Genomic DNA, 26,807 nt, shown 5'->3' with positions numbered 1-26,807 from the left:
AGAGGTCTCATACAATATTTGTCCTTTTGTGATTGACTTATTTCACTCAGCATAATGTCCTCCAGTTTCATCCATGTTATGAGATGCTTCACAGATTTTCATCGTTGTTCTTTCTTGTTGCGTAGTACTCCATTGTGTGTATGTATCCATTCATCTGTTGATGGGCATCTAGGTTGTTTCCATCTTTTTGCTATTGTGAACAATGCTGCCATGAACATGGGTGTGTCACCAGGTCTTTCTTTATCGTTAGTCTTCAGTTTGGAGGTTCTCCTGAAACCTGTTCAGCATCATAGCAAAGTGCGAGCCTCCTGACAGCCTGATGGTGGCTGCGCAGAAGGTGCCTTGGTTGGGAATCAAACCTGGTTGCCTGCATGGAAGGTGAGAATTCTACCACTGAACCACCTTGTTGCCTGTTAAAAGCAGTAAACCAGTTGCTGCCAAGTCGATTTTGATTCATGGCAACGTCGTGTGTCAGAGTTGAACTGTGCGCCATAGGATTTTCAGTGGCTGATTTTCTGGAGGTAGATCACCAGGGTTTTCTTCTGAGGTACCTCTGGGTGGACTCGAAACACCAGCCTTTCATTAGTAGCTTAGTGCATTAACCATTTGCGCCACCCAGGGAATCCTGTTTAGTATACCGCTTTTCCTTTTAGTGCTTTTTGATTACATAAATATATATTTTTATATTCTCCCTTCTTAAGCTGAAGGTGGCATTGCTATCTTCCACTTATTAGTGTATTCTGGAAATCTTCCCAAATTAGTAAACAAGACACGTTCTCAGGGTTTTTTTGTATGTAATATTCCACTGTGTGGCTATACCAGTTTTTTCAGTCTGTACTAGATGGATCATTTGATTATTTCTAGTCTTTTGCTGTTAAAAATAATAGTGCATTGAATAACCCTGTATAGTTGTCATTTTTTATGTGAGCAGGTATAACTGGGATTGCTGAGTCAAAAGAAAACTTTTGAAATTTTGACAAATATCTTCGTGGGATTTTGCCACTCTTACCTGGAGTGATGGTTATCCCACAGCCTCCATAGCAGAATGCGTTGCCAAACTTGTGGATTTTTGATTATCTGATAAGTGAAAAGTAGTATCTCAGTTTAGTTTAAATTTGTATTTTATTATAGGTAAAGTTGCGCATCTTTTTGTATCTTTAAAGACTTTTTTTTTTTTTTTTTGCTTAAACTTTTTGTGTTCTTTGTTTTGTATTGAGTTGTTGGACTGTAGGATTTCATTACATACTCTGAATGCTAACCCTTTGGTAGTTAAATGTGTTGCAAATATCTTTTCTTTCTTTGTGGTGTTTTCTGATGAGCAGAAATTCTTTATTTTTATAGTTGAATTTATCAATCTTTTCCTTGACAGCTTGCGCTTTTTGTGATCTAAGAAATCCTTCTCTACCCCAAGATTGTAATGAAATTTTTCTATATTTTCTTCAAAAACTTTTAAATTTTCATTTCATGTTTATGTACTTGGAATTGATATTTGTGTATAGTGTGGAGTATAGATGCAGTTTAACTTTATTCTCATGTGGATAGCCAGTTGTAGAATTTGCAAGTAAATCCCCTTGGGACTGAAGTTTTGTTGGTGGAAGATTTTAGACTAGTGGTTTAACTTATTTAGTTGTTACAAGGTTATTCTGACTTTTTTTTTTTTTGGTCATGTTTGGTAAATTAGAATTTTCTAGGATTCTGCCCATTTATCTAAACTTTAGTATTTATTTCCACAGAGTTGTTAAAAATGCTCTTAACTATCTTTAATGTCTGAAGCATGTGTAATTATGGCTCCTGTTACATTTCTTATATTGAGTATTTGTATCTCCCTCTCCACCCCACTTTCTCTTAATCCAGCTTGTCCATGGTTTATCAGTTATGTTAGTTTTTTCAGTGAATCCTTTTTGGGCTTTGTGATAATCTCTATTGTACGTTTCTTTTTTATTTTTTCACTTACTAAACTTTTATTTTGAGATAATTGTAGATTCACATACAGTTGTATGTTTTGCGTGTGTCTTTTAAAGGGCATCTGTTGAAATTTTTTTAAATGCAGTTTAAAAATATTTTCTTTTAGCTGGAACGTACAGTCCATTTATATTTAATGTAATAGTCTTTGTAAAAATAGCATGGTGGAGGCGTCTGACCTCTTCGTCTGACTTCACAAGAGGAGGAAGAGAGAATCATTGTCAGCATCAGCAGCCCAAGGCTGATAGCTATGAGGCAGAGGTCAGACATACCTCCTCTCTCCAACCTTTTTACCAGTTCTGACAGCATTTGTCCCTCCCATAACATATTCTGCTTCTCTGCTGGGTTCGAAAATTTGTTGCAGTGGCCACACAGAACTCACAGACCATACTGACGATTATGGGGTTTATTAGGAAAGTAACAGGTTACAGTTCAAGATCAGGAAATAGTCAGGATACAGTCCTTTGATTAGGACAGCCTTTTCTCAGCCATGCTCACAGGCAGGCGTTTCTCTGGCCCTTGGCCCCTCAGCCCAGCCTTTGCCCTGCTTAGGCAAATGTTACAAAGCTCTTTAGCTCCACCAGTAAGTGCCAGGGGGCACCCCACTCCACCAGGAAGCCTAGGCCCAAAGGCACTCAGCTCTTATTCCATAGACTGAGAAGCCCACTGCGCTCCCTCCTGCCGGTCTCCTGGTTCTGTTGCCACTGCTTCTCACTCTTGCTACTACTCCACCACCATCTCTCTCTGTATTCCGTCTTACAGCTCTCTCTCTCTCTGTCTTTCTGTCTCCTCTGTCTAGGAGGGTCTCAGCACTGGGACCCCTGGTCAAAAGGACGTGCTCTGCTCCTATCTCCTCTTATTGGGGGTAGTCAGGTTTCCCTCTACTCGGGGATTGGCTCTCTTTTAAGCCTAGCAGGATGGCACAACTGACCAATTCCCTCATTAGGGTTCCATACACTTATTTGCATGATCCTACCCCCCCCCCCACAGGGTATCGTGCACCTTATTACATTATTAGCAAGCTATCCAATCCCTTCGTGGGCCACAAACACCTGATTTGCATAGCCCCACCTAGTCATTTGGTGAGAGTTACAAAGACTATGGCTAGAAGGGCCATATTAAGCAATTCACTGCACTGCACTGCACTCTAATTTTGCTACTTGTTCTAAATATAGTATATTTATTTCTTCTTTTATCCTTCTGTTTTTCGTATATACTAGTCTGGAAGTTGTATTTTCTGAACTGTGTATTTTTGTTTGATGATTATCCTAGAAATATCATGCATGTATCCTTGACTTTGCATGATCTAAAATTAACAGTACCTTAACTTACTCTCAAATAATACAAGGACCTTAGAACTTTAACTTTATTTAACCCCTTCATGACTTATATGTTATTATCATAGGTTTTAATTCTTTTTTTTGTTGTTGTTGTAGTACTTTAGATGAAGTTTTACAGAACAAATAGTTTCTCATTAAACATTCAGTACACGTTTTATCACATTGGTTAACAACCCCACGGCATGTCAACACTCTCCCTTCTTGACCTTGGGGGACTTTTTTTTTTTTTTGGCAAAAATATACATAGCCATAAGATACACCATTTCAAAAATTTCTACATGTACAATTCAGTGACATCGATTACATTCTTCCAGTTGTGCTGCTATTCTCACTGTCCTTTTCCAAATTATTCCATCACCATTTTCTTCAACTCATTGCCCCCTAGACTTCCCATCAGATCTTTTGAGCTGCTGTTGTCAATTTGATCTCACATAATTTTTTTGGTACTTTAGGTGAAGGTTTACAGAATAAATAGTTTCTCATTAAACAGTTAATACAAATATTGCCCTATGACAATGGTTAACAACCCCACAACATGTCAACACTGTCCGTTCTCAACCTTGGGTTCCCTATCACCCACTTTCCTGTCACCTCCTGCCTTCTAGTCCTTGTCCCTGGACTGCTGTGACTCATTAGTCCCATTTTGTTTTATGGGTGTTTTAATTCTTTACTTTAAAAAATTCCTACCAGAGGGGAAACCTGTTGAGAATTGTTGGTGTGTCTTATAGTCAGTGCTTGTTTACATTTTCCACATTTTTATAACTTTCCCTGTTTTTAATTGCTGCTTTTATCATAGGCCATCAATCTGGGATTGTTTTCCTTCTGCTTAAAGCACATCCTTTGGAATGGCTTTAATTGTTAATGAACTCTCTCAGTTTCACCTGAAAATGTCCTTATTTCATTCTCGTTCTTCAAAGATGTTTTTGCTGTGTATAGACATTTAGGTTGGCAATTGTTTTCTTTTAACATGTTGAAGGCCGCTATCTTCAGCTTCCATGATTGCTATTGAAAAGTCAGCTGTCAGCCTGTCCATTCTTTTTCTTTGTTAATTCCTTTTACTCTGGCTGCTTTTAATAGTTTTTTCTGTATTTGTGGTTATGTCTTTTTGTTGTTCTTGATACTTAGTTTTTTTTAATCTTGATTATATTTGCTAAAAGATCATTTGTTTTATTATTAGTCTTTTCAAAGAACCAGCTTTTGCTTTTATTGATTAAATCAATTGGCTTCTTGTTTTTAAATTTGGTTTCTGTTTTTTAAATTACTACTTTTATCTCAAGAAATGTGTCTGGAGTATACGTTTTATTTTCTCCCAATAAGGTTTTGCTAACATTTAACTGGAGAACTAAATCCCTTGCTAATATTCTGTATAAAGACTTGCTACGCTCCTTGGCATGGTGAAATAGACCCTGGTTTAGAACCTTTGATGTACACCTGCTCCCTCGTTAAGAGAAAAAATACCAAGACAGTAACTCCTGAAGCCTACTTTGTCTAGTGGAGGTGCCATCTACTTCACCCTGTGGATGTCCCCTACTTCACTGTGAGCTACCTCTCAAATAGGTCTGTTCTTTGCCCAGGGCATTTGGGGTGGGATATGTCTAAGAGTGGTAGCAATAAAAATCATTTTTGTTCTCACATGGATGTCACTTTATTTTGCCATATGTAATATTCAAGAAAATCCAAAGGAAGGACTTAAAAATATAATGCTCCTGAGAGAAATTTACTCCTTGGATTTTCTTATAAAAGGGACAAAACTACTTAACACTACCCTACAATAAATACGGTAATGAGTTTGATGTAGCCATTATATTGCATGCTGATAGTTTGGTGCTAAAGCACAAATCAGTAAACTCTGTTTGATGAGAACAGTGGCCTAAAAAAGTCACCATATAAAGTCAGATATGTTTCTAACATGAAAAAGTAAAAGGTGCATAATCTTGAATGTAAAAAATACTGTCTCCAAGAAATCTGTTGACTTTTTACACAGCATAGCTAGAGAGAGAAAACAAAATTTGATAGGTGTAAGATACATCTGTTTGCTTATACAAAAATACTTCTTGCAATCAGATTGGATTTTGAGAATTAAAACAGTCTTCAAAAATTTAATATTAAACTCAAAAGTATGCAAGCCAATTAAGTAAAAAAAATTTCAGTAAATAGTATAATTCATTTTAACCCAACCAAACCTGTTGCCATCGAGTTAATTCCAACTCATAGCAACCCTATAGGACAGAGTAGAACTGCCCCATAGGGTTTCCAAGAGCAGCTGGTGGATTTGAACTGCCGATCTTTTGGTTAGCAGCCAAGCTCTTTAACCACGGTGCCACACTAAGTGATTTTGCTATTTAAAAAGTCATGTAATTAGTTGATCTACATGATGATCCTTTATTAAAGTAATTGGCTTTGTGAGTTCAGACTTTTCTATGTGTTTTCTGTATATACACACAATAATGGTAAAGATTCTATAAGATCTACTAATTAGGTATTTCTCTAGCAAATGCAGATACCCCGTTGCCATAGAGTTGATTCTGACTCAGACTGACCCTATGGGACAGAGTAGAACTGCCCTGCAGGGTTTCCAAGGCTGTAAATCTTTAGGGAAGCAGACTGCCGCATCTTTCTCTGCAGAGCAGGTGGTAGGTTGGGTTCCAACAGCCCGAGGCTTAACCACTGCGCCACCAGGGCTCCGCCCCAAATGCAGATGTAGTACGGTAAATACATCTGGATATCCTAGGTTACTTCGTTTAAAGATAATGAGTGGAAAGTAAAGGTGTCCTTAAATCAGACAGATATTTCACCAACACTACCTCTTCCATTCGATTTTTATTTTTGGTGAGTGTCTTGGTTAAGACTGCATGGCTTAGTGGAGGGGTGAGCACCGTGATCCGTATTCCAGGTCCATCCTTCTTCTGTCAGCATCTCATGGGTTTGAATATTCAAAACATATTCAGTAGGCCTTCTATTATTGTAAATTAAAAAACAAAACCTTAAGTAAAGCCCCGTGAAACCGAGGCCAGTGAGGCTACATAGATGATAGTGAAAACGCTCTGTAGGGGCAATGAGCTAGAATAAATTGGAGGTCGCTGCACTGAAAAGAACATGAGTTTTGAATTAGACCTGGGATTTGTAATCTGGCATCATTACAGGGTGCCCACAGGCTAGACACTAAAGGAAACGGAAGCTTGGAGAAGTATTTGTAAAATAAAAATCAAATCATCCACCTAACGGAGTTATTGTGAGACTTAAAAGAACAAAGGACTAAAGACATGTTGATTCCCAAATTCTAGAGAAGAATAAATCAAAGCAAGCCTTTCGTTACTGATTATACCACTGTCTGTGGTAGGGCCCTGCGCGCCCCAGGCTCGCGGAGTTCAGAGCTTGGCTGTACCTCCCTCGCATGTTTACTTTCGAAAAGTGCCGCCTCACTGCGCCGCGCGCCAGGCCCCTCGCTGCCTACACTGGCCTCTGCTGGTGCGGGAGGGGGCGGGCCAGGCTGGCTCCGCAAAGGCAGAGCACCCCTCCCCCGCGAATCATGAGGTAAAGAAGGGAGGGGCTGGGCATGGGGAGGGGGTGTTTTCTTTGACTGACAGTAGTTTAGACCCAGCTGCCGCGTCTTCTGGCAGGTGTTTGAAGGACACCTTTTAACACCTGCTGCTTGGGGCTGAGCCTTTCTACTGGAGGTGGCTTTTCTCTACAGCACGGGGTGAGAAAGAGACTGGGAGAAAATGGACAGAGACTGTAGAGTTTCTTAGCTTCAGTTGGGGTGTTTGGAGTGAAAGCTTTAGTCAGGCAAAGTCAGATCTCTGCTGCTGAGACCAGGTGATGACCAACACGTTTGTATGGTACTTCAAAGTGTTCAGAGCACCTTTACTTACAATAAGTACCTCATGGGATTATCAGAGGAGTTAAATGAAGTGTATGACAGCGAACTCTTGTAGAACTGCTGGAGCGATGGTATTACTTCTTAACGGCACCTTTTTTGTGTAGACTTGCAACATTTTAGGTCATCTTCTGAAATGAAAAACTGATTGCATATGGACTTTTAAATTCAGTGGTATCTTGGTTTTTATTGTATTTGTGCATGATCAGCTTGACTTTAGAAAACATTTAAACTTTATTAATGATTATTTAAAATTTCAGATAATACATAAAGTTGTAAATAACAAGGCAAAAATTACCTGTAATTTCCCCAACCCAAAGATAACTTCAGGTATTTACTGTGGTGCTAGGTGCTCTGCTGGACACTGGAGGATTATGGTGAACAAAATAAACACCGTATCTGCCATTATGATCGTTGCATTCCAGTGGAGAAGATAGGCCCCCAAAAAGTAAATTGACAAAATTATTGCATGTTGTAATGAGTGATTTAAAGGAAACATTTAGGTGGGGTGATCATAGGTTTATCTGAGGAGAGAACTTTTAAGTTTCCCTAAAGCAAGAGAAGGAACTAAGCCATGGGAAGAATGGGAGAAAGAACATTCCAGTCAGAAATAACAGCATGTTCAAAGACCTTAACACAGGAAGGTGCTTGAAGCGGAAAGATCAGTGTCACCAGAATTTAGTAGTGGAAGATGAAGTGTAGGAAGAAAGCAGGAACCAGATTATGCATGATCATGGCAAGGAGTATGGACTATATTCTGAGTGCAAAGAGAAGCCACTAAAGCATTTTAAATAGAGATGTGAAGTGACCTGAAAAAGGAATGAATTAATTCATTTATTTTTTTATTTTATTGTTGTACTTGAAGTGAAAGTTTCCAATTCAAATTAGTCTCTCATACAAAAATTTATACATACATTTTTATGTGACCCTAATTGCTCTCCCTATACTGTAACAGCATGTTCCTCCTTTCCACTCCTGATTTCCCGTGTCCATTCAACCTGATTAATTTATTAAATAAATATTTGTTAAAGTGTTTTTAGGAAACCTTGATGGAAAGTCATAACAGTTCTGTGAGAAAGATAGCATTGTGCGTTTGCCTCGTGTATTTGTCTTGTTTTATGAGTGCTTATATCAAGAAGGTACTAGTTACCAATATAGCTGACCAAATTTCTTAAATGCCCTTTGTGTGTTTGAAAGGATATATATTCTTTAATTGCTAGGCACAGAGTTCTGCATATAAAATAAGCTTTTTAAAAATTTTGTGGTTCAAGTCTTAATTTCATAATTTTTTTTAGTTAAAATCTTCCACTATAATTGTGGATTAATCAGTTTCTCATTGTAATTATGACAATTTTTGTGTTATTTATTCTTTAGCTGTATTGCCCAATGCATTCATCCTTGAAGAATTTAAATCTCACTTCATAGACTTAAATTTAGTCATGATGTAATATTTCTCCCTAATTAAAAAATTAATTTTAAATAAAGCAAACAGAAAAGATTATAGACAAAGGATGAATAATCCATCAGACTTTTTAGTAGTAGTACTAAAAGCTGGAAAACAATGAAATAATGCTTTTAAAATTATCTACAATAGAATTTTATTTGCAGCCAAACTATCAGTTAAATGTAAGAGTGGAATAAAAACAATTCATCTGGCGTGGTTGTTATTCAGGAAGCCTCTCTACCAAAACATTAACCAAAAAAACCCAGGGAGGAAGAAGATCTGAGAAAACAGCTGGAATAAGTAATTTGCCCAAGGTTACACATTTTGGCAGTAGTTTTAGAGAGCTCAAGTCCACACTGAAGCCAGAGGACATAGTGCTTCAAGAAGAATGTCTCTTAAAAAAAAGAAAGAAACTGCTATTAAAAAAAAAAGAAGTTTCATGTGTTTGAATGTATTCAGAGGAGATTTTTAGTTCTCTAGAAGAATATCAGGCTGAATTAGTGATTGATAACTGAAAATTAAGCAGAGGCAATTTTAAATTCAGGAAAACAAACCACTGTGTAAGTAAGGAAATTGATTACCCTGTGTGGCTCAGCCATGTTTAATACATACGTAAGTGGTGAAATATAGCACTATGAGAGTATGGAAATTTTTTTTGTATGTTTGTCTTAGTGTGTGTGTATGTTGGGGGGGATGTTTTTCATTAAAGGAGTATCTAAATTTAATTTTTTACAGGTATTTTGTTTAGAAATACAGAGTTTACCAGAACAAACAGCTAAAATTGAAAGTGGTTGCTGCAGAGGAATGGAAATAGGGACTCCCTGGGAAGGTGGGGGCAAGAACCTGAGAAACTTAATGATATGTGGTTTTTTATTTAGTGTATTTGCCTTGTTAAAACTTATTTTTTAAAAGAAGGGAAAACAAAAGGAAGAAAGATCAAGTAGCTTGCTGAAGCTCACAAAACTAGAAGGACCAAGGCTCAAAACTTTGTCCTGCTTTTATCACATGTTTGTTGTACTCCCACCCTTCATTCTGAGGAGATTGTCCTGAACACAGTTGTTTCACATATAGTTCTGAAATAGTGCTCTAATTGTTAACGAATACTCTCATAGGTGAGTACTGGTTTTTAGAAATCTTTTCCTAAGATCCATAGCTACTGTGCAGAGCTGTATGTATAACAGGACCATGGTAAATATCTGGGGAATACTAGTGGAGAATGATTAATGAAACCTGGAAAAAATCAGAGAAGTTAAATCCTGCCTGGCTTTAAATAGACAAAAGGAGGAGAGGGGACAGGAAAATTAGAATATATTTTAAGCTTCAAGTTTTTGCAAAAGTTATTTTTTTGTGCTTGCTTGCTAATAAGTACTAGGATAAATGTCTCTATACATGGCAACAAATTTTTTAAAAATTTAATTAATGAGTGCCAATGCACAATGCCTCATACCTAACAGGCCTCACTAAAGCAGTTTGTAGAGTCAACAGGGTTAGAACTGAAAGGAACCTTCGAAAGGTGAGTACAACTAAATGAGGCCTTACTAAAAAAACCCAAAAAACCTGTTGCTGTAGAGTCGATTCTGACTCATAGCAACTCTGTAGGACAGAGTAGAACTGCCCCATAGCGTTTCCAAGGAGTGGCTGGTAGATTCAAACTGCAGACCTTTTGGTTAGCAGCCGTGGTTCTTAACCACTGTGCCACCGGTGCTCCTAAATGAGGCCTTAGAGAGTATAAATAAGTCCATTAGATAGTATGTTTTCATCTGCCAATAAAAGTCATTTAAACAATAAGGAGCATTTAATGTATCATTTATCAAAAAGTTCAGAGGTAGAGTAGCTCCAGTTTAATTCAACACTTCAAGGACTTCATCAAGAATCTTTCTTTCCATCTATTTTATTCCATCTTCAGTAATCAATTGAAGATGCAATTGATCTATTGACTAATCAGTTCCCTCTTGGTTACAAGGAGTTCCAGGCAACACTTCCTCAGACAAGGTCCTAAAGTTTAAGAAGATGGAGGCAGTAGGGTGTATCTTTTCCACCTGTCCTTCTGTAAGAAGACATTCCCAGAATTTTCTGTAGACTTCCATTCACATCTCATTGCTAGAATTGAGTCACATTTTTACTCCTAAAACAATCACTAACCAAAGGGAGTGAAATTACCATAATGGACTTAGAGTAACTAAGATCTCCACCGTACCCCCCCCCCGCCTCAATATAGCTGCTTTTTCTAGAAAATCTTTAATATGTTCACACATTTCTACCTCAAATCCTTTTTGAAAAAAGGTGTAGTCTTTTTTTAAGTTCATTTTCTAATTGTTTATTTTTAAAAATATTTTTTAGGTGAAAGTTTACACAGCAAATTAGATTCCCATTCAACAATTCTACTCAAATTGTTCTATGACATTGGTTACAGTCCCTGCAATGTGTGAGCACTCTCAACCATTTCCGCCCCCCCCCCCACCCCGTTTCCATCCATCTAGTTTCCCTGCCCCTACTTGCCTTCTTGTCTTTGCTTTTAGGTAAATGTTGACCATTTGGTCTCATATAGGTTAATTATTTAAAGGAGCATGTTCCTCATGGGTGTTACTGCTTATTTTATAAGCCAATCTATTAAATTGGCTGAAAGGTGACCTCCAGGAGTGACTTCAGTGTCAGGTTAAAAGAGTATCTTAAGGCAATAATCGCGGAGGTTCCGCTAGTCTCTTTCAGGCCAGTAAAGTCTGGTCTTTTTTATGAATTTGAGTTTCATTCTACATTTTTCTCCAATTCTATCTGGGACCTTCTGTTGTGTCCTTGATCGGAATGGTCGCTAGTGGTAGCTGGGCACCATCTAGTTCTTCTCGTCTCGAGCTAGAAAAGGCTGTGGTTTGCGTGGGCCAGTTAGTTCTGTGGATTAATTTCTTTCTTGAGCCTCTGGTTTCCTTCACTCTGCTTTGCTCCAGATGGGAAGAGACCAGTAGTTGTATCTTAAAAAGGTATACTCATAAACTCTACATGCTATTTTTTGTAAAACATTGAAATCCTCAAATAATAATTGTCTAGAATACAGTCTTGTAAGTTTCTTGATGAAAGCTGAAAACTTTACCATCTTATCTGTTTCTGTGCTCCTTTTATTCTTCTCCTGCTTCCTACCTTGATCAGTCATGTTAAACTACTTACAATTCCATAAGTGTATCTTGTTTATACTTCTTTGCCTTTGCTCACAATATTTCTGCTGCCTAGAAAATGTACACAGTATTGCCATTTGTCAGCTTCCTTATCATTTGGATACCTACTTAGATTTCAATTATTAGTGCCTCTATGGAAACTTTCTTGACACAACCCATCCCCATGAAATTGGTTGTGACTCTATGTCCCCACTATATCATGTGCTTGTAGTAGTGGTTCTTTACAAGTTTATCTTCCTTTTCTAGTCTAAGAGCCCTTTCATTGTAGAGCCTGTTTCTCATTTGTCTTGCTAAATCCAGGGTCTATAGCATAGTAATAGATACATAGTAGTCACCACTAATAGTTTCGTTTAATGAATGGATTAATCATACACTACTAACATTTAGGGGTGGAGAGAGATTTTATTTGTTTTCTGCTTGGTTTTATTTTTTCCAACCAATGGAATATGGATATGATTCTGTAATCCCTATTCTTCATTTTGAAAGTTTTTTTTTTTCCAATGAGGCAAAAGTGATTCCTATAAGCATAGTTTATTTCTTTGAACAAAATTTCCTTTAGAAGTTAAAGCATACTGGATGAAAAACATTTCAGATTATGTGTGTTACTGCTCAAAAAGAAATTTAGTCCTAAGCTGTGATGACTTGTCAAAAGGAGGAAAATAAACATTACAGAATTATACCTAATGTAAATTAGGTACTCAGGTAATATTTGTTTATATATTACATATGCCATAAATAGAATTACTCACTTTATGATTTTTTTTCTTTTTTCATTTTAGCATTTATGACATTAACAGAGAACAGGACTATGACAAGAATTCTTGGGGTATTCTTGGTGGAAATGAATTAAGACCACCCTCCCAGCTACATTCTCTCTTAGAAAAGATCGACACAGGGTTCATATCAGAAAAGAGTGGGTATTAAAGTCAGTGCTATAAGTTATAAAAAGAAAATTTAATTTTAATTTAGATTACATAAGATGAAAGAAGTTTTAAAAAAAATAATATCCAATATCTACAACTTTTTTATAATCTTTTATCCAAAACTGATAGATGATTAAACTTTCAAATTGCATGAGAGGTACATGTTTAAGGCAAACTGTCAGGTTCCTGTATTTTAAATAATAACACATGCTTGTGTAAGAAAAAACTAAGTTGTAGTAAAATGTGTAAGGGAAAAATATAAGTTCCCCTTTTATCCACTTTCCAATCTCAATAACCATTTATGTAACCACTGTTAAAAGTTTGGTTTCCCATCCTTCTAGATTTTTCTATACACTTTCAAACACATTTTATGTTTTTTCATCAAAATGACATTATATAATGCATGTTGTTTACTCAGTAGTATATAATAGACATCTTTATACATCAGTATATACAGATTTACCCATGTTGATGTGTAATAGTTGCAAAGTGTTCTCTGTTGATGGCGATTTAGATTATCGCCAGTGTTTTTGCTATTATAGATAGTGATACAGGAACATCTTTAATATACATCCTGTGCATTTAAATGCAAGTATTTCTGATAAATAGATTCCTAAAAATGGAATAGTTATAGGGTATAAGGTCTGCACGTTTAAGTTTTTGTTAGGTCCTGCCAAATTATGCTCTAAAAAAGTTGTATTTATCTTAAACTTCCAATCCTTTAATATCTTAAAAGTAAAGATATTACATTTTAGGGTTAAGTGATTAAGGAATGGCCTCTTCCTTCAACATGTAACAAATTGTCTACTTAGACTAGATAAAATATATTGGCATTGATGGTATTAACAGATGTGGGTTGTGGTACTTCTATGGGGAACACTAATAAGGGCCTTAATGGCAGATATTGTTGAGTTCTGGGTGTTTCTGTCTTTGATGAGTGCTATTGTGCTTAATGCTCAAACAGGACATGTGGTCATGAAAATTCTGAGGGAGATGTAGAAGTGATTAGTTTTTGTTAGAATTATTCAGCAATTTAGGCTTGACACCTAAGTTGAATTAGTTCATCTCATCATCTGTTTTCAGACGAGATGTTTATGGAATGGAAAACAAGTGCCTGTGGCATAGCATTAAAAGTTGGTTTATAATTTTCTTACTCCTCTTATTAGAAATTAAGAAGAGATAGAAATGTCCAAAACCAGACAAACTCAGTATCCCTGAGATGAATTTTGAGAAAAAGCGGAGATAAATGCAGAGCAACTTGAGCAGAGTCTGACCTGTGTCAAGCTTGACTTAAATTTTAAGACTGAATCCACAAATAGGGGAGGAATGTGCCAAGAGCCAGGTGACACAGGAGAAAATATTAACTCAGTTTCCAGAGCCATTGTGATTGAACTTACTTTCTCCATATGCTCTTTATTGGTCCCTTGACCCTTTGGTGATCCATGTGACATATAGCTTCTACCTACATTTTATGCCTCTGGGGTTTCTTGGGAAGCTCCTTTCCCATGTATAGTGCATGCTGCTGAAAGGCTAGGGTCTGAAAACTGTTTGAAAAAAACAGGCCTGTTTCCCAAATTACTGTTTTTACAGGGTATTGTATTCGGTGGTGTATCCTGGAGGTATGATTTTGCCAAACTTTTGTCTCTTTTGGCTTTTTTGGGGGGAGTTGGGGAGAGATAGGCTTATATTTCCATGTTTTGCTATGTGTTATTTCGAAGTTGCCTTACTTGCAGTGATTCTCTGTTCACGTGAATATCTCATTGTCAGGTGCCATTGATTGTATGCACTTGTGATCCCACCTGTCATACCCCCAGAGTCCAGAGGGACATAGATGTCCCACATACTGCCCACCAAAAATTCAGAAACACTCAGTGATTCAGCATGCCTTCCATTACTGAAAACACGTGGTACAAAAAAAATTCAAAGCAGAAAATAATTTGGTCACCAAAGGGCGCTAAAGGACACTCTGCATTTTTATAGACGTGTGCTTTTCAAGTTATCTTCTTGGATGTTGTTTTAGGTTTCTTTGTGGAATGATCTCCTCTTCATTTTCTTAATGCTTATATAACCTTGAGTGTTTAAATAAAACAAATGTATTGCTCAGCAAAAATGAAGCTCATATTATTCTGGGCACTAGTTACACTCTTAAAATGAAAGTATATCATGTAAAGAGAGACAGTTTCACTTTTCTAAATAAAATTCTCCTCGTTTATCTCCTCATTTATAGAGCAGAAAACTGTTGTGCTTTCTTGAGAGTATAATTGAGGTAATTTATTACAGTAAAACCTGCAAAAGTCAGAACCTGTATAAGGAGGAGAGACCCCCCAGAGAAGGAAAAGTCAAATATTTTCCACTAAAACAAGAGTTAGAAAAGTGGTAAGACTGCACCCTGTGCAAGGCGGAAAACTTGGGAGACCTGGAAAAACAAGGCAGTTCTATCGAGTTCTGGATCTCACAGGTTTCACTGTAGAAAGTCACGAAAGAGTCAAGATTTGCCGTGGGTTTCCAACAACCTCACTTTTGACATGCTTTTCCGACTAACCATGTAGTCATTATTTTTATAAATATACTGCTATTTGGAGAATACTGACCTAAAGAGGAAGCATTTTTAACTATAAAACGTTTTTGAAATAATATTTAAGCACAAAATAATTCATTTGCTACACACTCTTTGTTGTTTGTGTTAAATCATTAGCTTTTTGTAACCTCTGGAACAGTATTCCCCACACTGCTGTAAATAAAGTGTTCTCTGACCACATACATGTATTTGGGAAACACTGTTAAAAAAGCTAAATAGATTTTTTTTAATTGAATTATTTTTATTGTATTGCACTATTTTATTTTTTATTGCACTATTCCTCACAGTTTTCAGTTTATTGTGGTGCAGCTTGACACTCAAAAGTGGGGATGTATGTTATATTTTGTTTCCCAAGCTTTAGATCTCTGCCTACCATATTAACCTCTTGCAGAATTTAGAGAAGTTGATAAACAATGGAATGTTTATTTCCAGAGCTATGACAACTTTTATCTCTTTTACTGTAAGCAACACAGTTCTCAAATATTGGGCCTCAGAGTATACTTAGATTTTTGGAAATTATATTACCTTCTTAAAAAAATATTAAATATAAACTTTCCAAAATTATAATTTCTAAAGGATTCCTGATTTGTGTTTGGACTAGCAGTGCAGGTTGAATTTACAAATAACCAGGCTTCCCAGTTTTTTTGGAGGAATGCTGCTAAAAAATGCCATAATTTTAATGGTTATCACTGGAGTTTTGCTATTGAAATCTATTCAGTATATCCTCATTTTTTACAACACTAGTATACTAATATTGAAAGAGAAAGTGAAACTGAGCAAAAGTAAAACTAAAACAAAATAAATGTGAATCAGGTATACTGACTTCAGAATATTCTTAAACATTTCATCCTCTTTTCTTTCTTTCCTTGCTATTTACAGTCTTTAATTTTTGATACTAGAAAGTTTTATCAAAGGATTTTAAAATTATCTTGATAATTGAAGTGTTAGAAGGACAGCTTAGTCGAAATTAATTCTACTTAGGTTGTTTTTTCCCCATTTCTGTGATAGGTTTTTTGATATCTTTTGTTCATAATTGTAATTAAAATCCTTTTTTCCTTTAGCTTTTGCACTTTAATGGTATTGAGTTCTAGTAAAAGTAGAAAGCCATGTTAATGTATTTTTTTAATACTATATGGCTTACATTTCCAGAGCTATATGAATTATTCCATTCTTCTTATTTGTAAATAATGGTTGTGTACCTTCCTCCCAGTCTTGGAAAGAGAATAGAGAAAATAGAGAATAATAAATCCAAATGGTTAAATGTTCTGAGCATTCGTTAGGCTCAATTCTTGCTAAAGTGAAGACTTTCAAAATCAAAAGGCTTAAGGGTTCAGTCAAGAGAAATGCTAGATTGAACCAGTAATTCTCATTTAGGAAGTATGCCTCTCTTGGGAGGGACAGACCGGAATTTCTGGGATAACACATAGGTATTGTTTGGAAAAAGTTCTTTCAAAAAAACATAATGTAGTTCTTGTAATTTTTTTCACATTTTCTATTCAAAAAAAGTGTAAAAGTTTTGTAAAATGGGAAAAAAATAATGATTTTATTATACAAAGCATAAGAAATAAAGCTCAGTAGACTTGGCTAGTGAAGAAACCCCAAAGATACAATGATTTTAATGTGTTTAGTGAGGGGATGATAGTAGGCCACTTGAAAGGAATCTAACAGACTTACTTGGGAATTTGACGAGAAGATGGGAAGAGTACGTTTAGCAGAATGTGGCATACGTTAAAAAACTAAAGAATGAGAAACACTGGTCTGAGTGCTGACTATCAACTTGACACTGCAGTCAAGTCAATTTTTTACCAACTGTGGTTACAGTACACAGCTTTAAACCAAAAGGCCTGAGGGATCTGGCAAGGGTGTATTTTAGCTCTTGTATTAAAAGTAATTCACCCTCAGTTTGTAATACATTTAGATAATTTTCTTCACATAAGAGGTCTTTTACGCTTGGTTAATTAAGATAGTACCCATATGGTTGTCAGAACATGTGAATTTTTCGGTTATATAAGAGGGAAATAGGTTAAGTAAGTATTAAGTGATATTTAGTGTGCCATTTTTAACCCCTTCCTTTGGTTATCCTAAACAGTTGCATTATTTTTGTTCTGTTTTACAGTTTTTGAGACAGTGTCCTTGAGTTCACATTCTGTCTTCCAGAGGGCAGTTTCAATTCTCCATACTTCTTACTTGGACTCTGCGTCTGAGCATGGTTTTCAGTACAGTCAAGTGACTTTGGTGAAAAATCACATTTTCTTAAATGAGGTGAGGTGCTTGGTACACACAGTGTCAGTTTTATTTCAGTTTTAAAAGAAATAGACCCATCGTTTTAGTATATAAGTTGTCTTAGTTATCTAGTGCTGCTGTAACAGAAATAACCACCCGTGGGTGGGTTTAACAAACAAAAATGTATTTTATCACAGTTTATGAGGCTAGAAGTTCAAATTCAGGGTGCTGGCTCTGAGGGAAGGCTTTCTGTCTCTGTTGGCTCCAGAGGAAGGTCCTTGTCTGTTTGAGCTTCTGCTCTTGGGTGATCTTCATGTGGCTTGGCATCTCTCTTCCCCCATCTCTGCATGCTTACTTGTCCTGATCTCTTTTATATCTCACAAGAGATTGACTGAAGATAAACCCTACATCAGTCCTGCCTCATTAATATAACAAACACAACCCATTCCCAAATGGGATTATAACCACACGCATAGAGGTTAGGATTTACAGCACATATTTTTGGGGGACACAATTCAATCCATAACATTCTACCCTTTGGCCCCCCAAAATTCATGTCCTTGCCATATGCAAAACACATTCACCCCATCACATCGTCCCAAAAGTCTTAAGTCCAAAATCTCATCTTCTGAATCATCTAAATCAAATATGAGAGAGACTTCAGGCGTAGTCCATCCTGGGGAGAAATTCCTTTTCATCTGTGAACCTGTGAAGTCTAGACTACAAGTTACCTGTTTCCAAAGTACAATGGTAAAACAGGTACAAGGTAGACATTTCCGTTACAGTTGGGAGAAATTGGAGGAAAAGAAGGGATAACAGGCACCAAGCAAGTCCAAAACCCAGCAGAGCAGATTACGTTAGCCCTCAAGCCTTGAAAATAATCCCCTTGTCTCTGAGACCATCTAGGCAGTGGCCCTTCCCTCCAGGCTCTGGGTGTTGGCTATGCCCTCTGGATTCTGGGTGGAGGCCCCTTGGCCCTGGGCTTTCAGCTCTACCTTCCAGGCCCTCTAGGGTGGCAACTCTGCTCCCTGGCCCCATTCTCGTAGACCATCCTGGTGGTGACCCCACCCCTTTGGCCCCAGCAGGCCCCATTCTTTTGTCCCTTGGGCATGGCAGCCCCACCCCGTCAGCTTTCGGTGGTGGCCCCATCCCCCTGGCACACCTTAAAGGCAGCCCCACACTCTGGAACTGATTTGGTGAAGATGACTCTTCGAAACCTAGGAGGCTGTGGCCTCACCCTTTGAAACTGAGAAGGCCCTGCTTCCCATGTTCCTTCCAATAGTTCTGATATCTTCAAGTTGCTCCAGGGATGGCCCTTTTCTTTTCTTGGAGAACAACAGATGTACTCCTTTGGCCTGTTTTCTGCCTGTAGAATTCCAAGAGACAGAGAGCGTTCTTTAATTCTTCCTTTGTCCCCTTCAGTCTAAGCTGATGGATTTTCTGCTGTGGTAGTTGGTTAGATTCATCAGTCTTGGAAGAAGTACAACCAGAATGTTCTTTAGAAGCAAGGATGCTGAGACATACTTAGGACATGTTATCAGGAGGGATCAGTCCCTGGAGGAGGACATCATGCTTGTAAGTAGAGGGTCAGCGAAAAAGAGGGAGACCCTTAACGAGATGGATTGGCACAGTGGCTGCAACAATGGGCTTAAGCATAACAACGATTGTGAGGATGGTGCAGGACCAAGCAGTGTTTTGCTGTATTGTACATAGGGTCGCTGTGAGTCAGAACCCACTCGACGGCACCCAACAACAACATCAGTCACAGGCTTAGTCTCTTTAACAAAAAGTTGCGTGGTCACGTCCTTGGTGAACATTCTAGGACACGTCCTTAGTTTGTTACAACAGAATTTTCCAAACCTTTAAGACCTGTTTTCATTTTGCACAGTTCATTTTTAAGCCCATCTCTTTCCTGTCGCATTTTACTGTAAGTGGCAAGGAGAAACCACGCAGCCCGTTTAAGATCTTGCTTTGAAATCTCATCAGCCAGATATCCAAGTTCATCACTTACAAGTTCTAACTTCCACCAAACATTTGAACATAATTCAGAAAAGTTTTTTTGCTGCTGCATAAAAACATCACCTTTCCTCCATTGTCTAAACACATGTTCATCATTTTCTTCTAAAGCCTCACCAGAAGCACTTTTAACGTCCACATTTCTAGCAACACTCTATTGCTGGTGCCATATGTTTCTCTAAGACAGTAGAGACTTTCTCTGTAGTTCTCACTTCCTTCTGAGCCCTCACAGAATTGCCTTTGACATCCATAATCTACCAACAGTCTCTTCAAGGCAGTCTAGGCTTTTACTATTAGATACCTTAAAACTCTTCCAGCCTCTACCCATTACCCAATTCCAAAACCACTTACACATTGCAGGTGTTTGTTAGAGCAGCACACCCACATCTTGGTACCATATTCTGACCTAGTTATCTAGTGCTGCTGTAACAGAAATACCATGGAGGGTGATTTTAACAAACAAAAATTTATTTTCTCACAGTTCAGGAAGCTAGAAGTCTGAATTCAGGGCGCCTGCTCTAGAGGAAGCCTTTCTTTCTCTATTGGCTCTGGAGGAAGATCCTTGTCTCTTTAAGCCTCTGCTCCTGGTTGATATTCGTATGGCTTGGCATCTCTCGTCCTCCATCTCTGCTTGCTTGCTTGTCCTAACCCCCCCAAAAAAAAAAACCCATTGCCGTTGAGTCGATTCCAACTCATAGCGATGCTATCTATAGGAACAGAGTAAAACTACCTCACAGGGTTTCCGAGGAGTGGCTGTTGGATTTAAACTGCTGACCTTGTCGTAATCTCTTTTATATCTCAAAAGAGATTGACTCAGGGTACACCCTACACTAGTCCTGCCTCATAACAAAGACAGCCTGTTCTCAAATAGGATTATAACCACAGGCATAGAAGTTAGGATTTATAACATTTTGGGGGGACATAATTCAATCCATAACATAAGCCTAGCTCGTATTAGCTGTCGCTTTTCAGATGAAATAAAAAATCCTTGGAAATAGTCACTTGGAGGATAATAATATATTCTAGGAAATAGAAAAATAACAAATTTCGTTAGTTTTTTTAGCAAAAGGAATTCAGATGATACTTTTAAAATTAATTTGCAAGGCAAATAGCATGTTTATAGCATTTGGTCATTCTCTCTTTATACAGTACAAAGCTTTTTATCAACAGAAAAAAGCAAGTAACTATACTCAGGAAGAACTTCAAGAAACTTATGGGTTTCTTCTGTTTGAAACTGAAAATCAGGTAAGGGAATTAGGTTGTTGAAAATAAATTTCGTGGTATTAATGTGTAACATTAATGGTATCATTAGCCTTAAATATTTGTATTTCAGTTCTATAAGATTTTGTTACTTAGTATGGTGGCAGTGTAAATGACATTGAAAGCTCATCATTGAAAGAGATTTGATTTCTACTTTTTTTTCCCCCTCTTTTATCCTAAAGACATTGGTAAGCTGATGGTGTGATTTGGATTAACCTGATTGCTTCGGTGTTGATAATACTTTTTTTTTTAATGGAGTGAATGGGTATTTCTCGATTTTGAGTCGTTGTTTAAATACCTACTTTCTGTTAAATGTGGAGGTTTTTGAAGTTTAAATCGTATGATCTTGGGGGATAAGATAAAAAATTTCTGTTTTCTAGTTATTCGGAATTTTTTCATGCTTGTCTTTGAAGGTTGAGCATCCATATTGTTGTTTGTACCTAGCTGTGAGAGACAGAAACTGTGGGAGAAGTTTAAACTACTACATGCAGAGTGTATCTTCCAAAGATGTATATGGCTTCCTTAGATAACAATTTTAACAGTACTAGAGATCTATGATTGAAAAAATAATTCAGAGGTAATGCTTTGGTTGGGTTAATGGTTTATGAAGAACAAAGGGATGTTTGCTTAAGCATAATTAACATTAACGTAACAAAATTATAATATGAGCGTTACATAGTAATACCAGAAGAGTTTCTCTCTTTTTTTATTTACTGAGTCATCTGAATCCAAATATGATGTGCTATGGGTTCTCACTAAAGATGTTTAGAGGTAAGACATTTTCAAACTCAGTGGTTACAAAGCTATAATTGGAAAAGAAATCTTCAAGACAGGACTTACCTGTGAACTTGTTTAACTTGGTTTTGCTTGTGACATTTTTGTTAACAGAAACGGTAAAATTTATGAAACACTTTTAACTATTAACCAAAACATAATTGTTTTACATAAACTTGCTTTGTACCACGAATACATATAGTGTACAGATCTTATGTTTATTTTAAAGCTAATAGAGCATAGTATTATTTCATTCTCTTTCCAAAGACTGATAATGACAAGCAAAGTAATATCTTTTGTTTAAAGGCAAAGTTGGTATGTCAGCGTGGGCTCTGTGTTGGCAGCAGTACAATCACCACTCTGGGTGATCCAGCTAAAGGTAAGTCTTTAAAGAAAAAACAATCTTTTCTTTTACAAGATGAAGTGAGGTTTAGTTAACTTCATAAAATACTTCTATTAAAAGCCAGTTTCACTTAATGACAAACAGATAATCTTTAGAGTCAGAACTTTAAACATTCTAAGGAGCTTAAAACTTAAGGTATTTCAATAGGATTTACATGATAAAACCTTTTAAAAGGTTGGTTGAACTAGAAAAGATAATGTATCTTTTGGTCCTTAGAGATTAGTACAGTCATCCAGGGGTGGTGAGGATCTCTTTTAATCTATCATAATGGGAGTAGGAATAGAGAATAGATAGAACTGGCCAAGCTTAGCAACTGTGGAATGTGAAAGGTAAGAGACAGGAACTAATCACATCTAAAGTTTTAAACTTAGAGTCTAGTGATATTATTAATAGAAAAGAAACACAGAAGGAGGGAAGCTGATAAGTTAAAGGATAAGGTAATCTAATGGTTAAAAACATGGGTTAGCATTGACTTTCTTTAAGCTTTAATTTCCTCATCAGTAAAATAGATAGAATTACTTTTTAGAGTTGTGAATATTAAATGGGACTATGTAAAGTGCTTAGCCAAGGAGCTGATACATACTAAGCTTTCAGTGAATGGACACTACTACTTTTATGAGTTAAATTGAGAAATGATGAAATTTACATAAGTGCTTCTGGCAGATGTCCAGCAGATGGTAAAAAACAATTGGGAAAAGGATTGGATTGCGGATGAGGCTGAAGGTGGGATGCTAGTTAAAGCCAAGACATTGTTACATGGGACTGTATAGAAGAAAAAGATGGCAAAGAACAGAACTTTTGGATCATTACGGGAGTGGAGGTAGGGGGTGAACACAGGGGAATGGGATAGAATGATGAGCAGTCCAGAGCAATCCAGTGGATGGAGATTCAGGAAGTAGGGTTTTACAGAGACCAGAAGGATCTCAAGGAAGAGTATTTGGTAGTGCTAGATGCTACACAATTTAGAGACAAGACTGAGAAAGATCATTGAGCTTGATGGCTATTGTCCTGCTGACCTGTTTTTTTTTTTTTTAATCACAGCTTTATTGAGATATAATACAATTCACCCATTTAAAGCGTACAATTCATTGTTTTTAGTATATTCACAGAGTTGTGCGACCATCACCACAATCAATTTTAGAACATTTTCATTACCTCCAAAATGAAATCCTGTACCTGTTATTAGTCACTCCCCATTTCCCCCACCCCCAGCCCTAGACAACCACTAATCCACTTTGTCTCTATTGATTTACTTATGCAGGACATTTCATATAAATGGAATTATATACAGTATGCGGTCATTTGTGACTGATACCTTTCACTTAGTATGTTTTCAACCTTCACTCATGTTGTAATAGTACTTCATTTCTTTTTACTGCTGAATAATATTCCATTGTATGGCTATACCGTATTTTATTTATTCATTCAATTGATAGACATTTGGGTTATTTCCACTTTTTGGCTATTAATACTGCTATAAACATTCATGTACAAGTTTTTGTGTGGACGTACCTTTTCATTTCTCTTGGGTATATATGTAGGAGTAAAATTTCTGGGTCATATGATAACTATGTAAAACAAAAATTTTTTTAAACTTGACATTCAGCTCCTGTCTTCTAAGGAGGAATAAATTCATAACCCTAATAAAACTTTATATGAAACCTTGCCTCTTCTACCCCATTTTTTGCACCCTGTTCTCTTCATTATGAAAAATTTGAACATACTGAAAAAGTAGAAAGAATAGTATAATATACCCGTCATGTAGGCTTAACGGGTAATATTTTGCATTCTTGGCTTCATTTTTTTTCTTTGGTGAAGAATTTGAAAATAAATTATAAGTAAACACCTCAGTATGTATCTCTAAAAAATAAGGGCATTTTTCTACATAGTGAACAATCACATTATTTTGTTTTAGAGGCTGGCTTCAGTAGAGTGGTAGAGGTAGAGGCTGTATTGTTCTAACAAATATACATTCTTCATAAACACATGTATTACAGTTGATAATAAAATAGCACTACTTCTTTTGTGGAGCCCTGGTGGTGCCGTGGTTAAGAGCTTGGCTGCTAACCAAAAGGTTGGCAGTTTGAACCCACCAGCTGCTCTTTGGAAACTATGGGGCAGTTCTACTCTGTCCTCTGGTCACGAGTTGGAACCCATGCGATGGCAGTGGGTCTGGGTCTGGGACTTCCTGTGTATATTTTGTAGTTTTTGGCTTGCATAGAGATGGGTAGTTATATGCATAATAGTGATATTTTATATTAATACAGAGCTTTATAGTTTTAGAAGTTTATTATCTTTTTAAATCTTCATTAGAATATTGTCGTGTATGTATCTATGACCCAAGCCTTGCTGAAATACCCTTCCCCTTTAAGGTGACTTACTCATAAGACTGTGGTTTTTAAGTGGAAAACCTAGAACTGGATCCCAAGTCTCTGACCACAGTTGTTGTTTTTTCCACTGTTTCAAAGTTTTCTCACCCATTGTCTTTTATTTTTCAAAAAAGATCCCTCAATTGAGTATCTCTGAAATCTGTCTTTCTTTATTCTCACTGCTGCTGCTCTTATTGGGATCCTCCTCTCCTGTTTAAACTGTTACAATAGCTTTCTAAGTGGTCTTTTTGATTGCATGGAGAAAAAAATAGACAAATTTGGGATTTTTCAAAAATTTGATACTTTTTTTTCCTTTTTCAGTTATTGTACCAGAATAGAAAACTGGTTGTTAGACAAATATATTCCATCTTCTCTTAGCCCTAATGTTTCCATACCTTTAGAATATCACAAATGGTGTTTTTTTTTTTTTTTTTAAAGAAAACTATATCGAAACAAATTTTTAAAGCTAGCTTTTATTTGTTCTTTGTGTATTCTTGTTTAGTTAAGGTGGCCCTACATATGAATTTTGTATGTGTAAACAGTCTTTTTAAAGTGTAAACTGATCTATATTTTATACTTTTATAGGTGTATACATTTCCAAATACTCAGACTATCTTCATCCAAGACCCTGGTATCATGGAAAATCTGGTTATGTTGTCATTTTTAATCTAATTAAGGTAAAGCCCAGATGTGCATTTGTGTCCTTTTAAAAACTGAAGTTTATCTATCTATGATGATATTCTTTGCAGATCAGTAGCTTCGTCTTCAACAAAGACAGCTACCCAGATTCAGATGAAAATAACTGATTTTTTTTCTTGCTCTTAAAAGCAAAACTTTTTTCTTCATTTAATAGTTAATCTCTGAACATTTTTTTTTAAACCTCAAAGCAGTAAGAGTATTTGGTGAAGAATCTTTCTCACCCTGTCTTGTACTACTTTTTAAACATTAATTGACTGAAAACAAGTAGCTACTTATAAAATGATATGATTATAGTTATAAAAGATGAATTTCAGAAAGCAGGATTCATTGTCTGGTTTAAATTATCAAAGTAAGAAGTCTTTATTTTCTTTATCCTTCAAAGATTCAGATGTCAGCCTAGTTTATTTTCTTAACAGTTAATTGCTTTTTCATGTGGCACCTGTAAAAAATGATGATCTCAGAAATTCTTATATATCATTAAATAGTTTAGTAGAAATGAATCGTACAATTAGAATTTTCACCTGAATAGTAGGAAGCTCTGATTTTAGAGGTTGTTGAGCTTTTGAGGATATATTCTGTGGTCTTGTTTTGTTTTATTTTGGTTTTACCTTTCTTACTGTCTTAAGTTCTTTGGTTATAAACCCAACAATACTAACTTTTTTTTTTTTTTTTTTTAACCCAAGATTGAACTCTTTATATTCCAAAGTTTGTGCCCAGGACCTGGAGGAAAAGTAGCATTGCATTGAAGTATAATCACTGCTTTTCCTCTCTTGATCTTCCCTCTCTTGTTCCATGATAAGTACTGTAGTTCTGCTGCAGAAGGTGTGCCTGTTAATTAGATAACGTAATAAATATGGATTTTTTTTTTTTCCTAGACTATACCTTAGCCTTGGCTTTTTGCCACCATATCCCCTGTCTGGATGGATATTGCTATTTAATTTTTTTTTTAATTAATTGCTATTTAATTTTGCATATATGCTCTAGTCCTTCATATTTTATTGCTCAAAAGCCAGCCACACCCAGATGTTTGATGGGGAGAAAATAAAGGTTGCTTACTGAATCCTCATTGAGAAGTACTATTTATATTCTTTAGCGTATAAGTATTGCCTTTGGTGGGTTTATAAATGAAAAGTTATGATTTTAAAAACAAAAACTAAAAAATTTTTTTATAAAAAATAATTATATTCATCTTGTAAGGATAAATATTAAAATTGCCTATAATCTCACACCCAACTTTGGTATATTTTGTATATGTTTTGTATGTCTTTTCCCCTTGAATATACAGACAATCCCCAGGTTATGAACAAAATTCGTTCCTAATTATATCTTTAAGTCAGATTTGTAGATAAGTCAGCACAGGTCCACACGGTTCTTATTTAGCCTTACTTGAGTGCAAAACAGGCTCGAAGCTTTTCAGTGATTTAAAAGCTGCACATGCAGCAAGTGAAGGTGATTGTGATGAGGAATTTGTTGAAGTATAGGAATTGGTTCAGTCATTTCAAAGTGAGGGCAAATTTACATAACATTAAAGATACAAGTTGTCTGTTAAGTCTGGCTTTCATAACTTGGGGACTGCCTGTATAGATTTATTGATTTTTTTTTTTAACTCGTAGCTAGTTTATACTATATAAACATACATGCTACTTTTTTTTTTTTTTTATTGTACTTCAGGTGAAGGTTTACAGAACAAATAGTTTCTCATTAAACAGTAGTACACATATTGTTTTGACATTGGTTAACAACCTCAGGACATGTCAACCCTCTCCCTTCTC

General features: G+C 36.4%; 1 protein-coding gene across 4 annotated transcripts in view; it reads left to right on the top strand.

Moving 5' to 3' along the window:
• Positions 1-26,807, top strand: part of TASOR2 (transcription activation suppressor family member 2) — an 81,248-nt gene that overhangs the window by 6,428 nt on the left and 48,013 nt on the right. For 3 of the 4 annotated variants that reach the window (XM_023734424.1, XM_023734423.1, XM_023734422.1), the window contains exons 2-5: positions 17,408-17,553; positions 20,680-20,775; positions 21,871-21,943; positions 24,922-25,013. In XM_023734424.1, the coding sequence (XP_023590192.1) occupies positions 17,408-17,553; positions 20,680-20,775; positions 21,871-21,943; positions 24,922-25,013 (407 nt within the window). Of the gene's footprint in view, positions 1-17,407; positions 17,554-20,679; positions 20,776-21,870; positions 21,944-24,921; positions 25,858-26,807 lie in introns of all 4 variants that reach the window. The other variant, XM_023734425.1, reaches the window with a different exon arrangement.

Source organism: Trichechus manatus, unplaced genomic scaffold, assembly GCF_000243295.1.
Source record: "Trichechus manatus latirostris isolate Lorelei unplaced genomic scaffold, TriManLat1.0 scaffold00067, whole genome shotgun sequence".
Classification (NCBI taxonomy): Eukaryota; Metazoa; Chordata; class Mammalia; order Sirenia; family Trichechidae; genus Trichechus; species Trichechus manatus.
The sequence above is the reverse complement of the archived record's forward strand: the minus strand, read 5'-3'. Positions and strand labels throughout refer to the sequence as shown.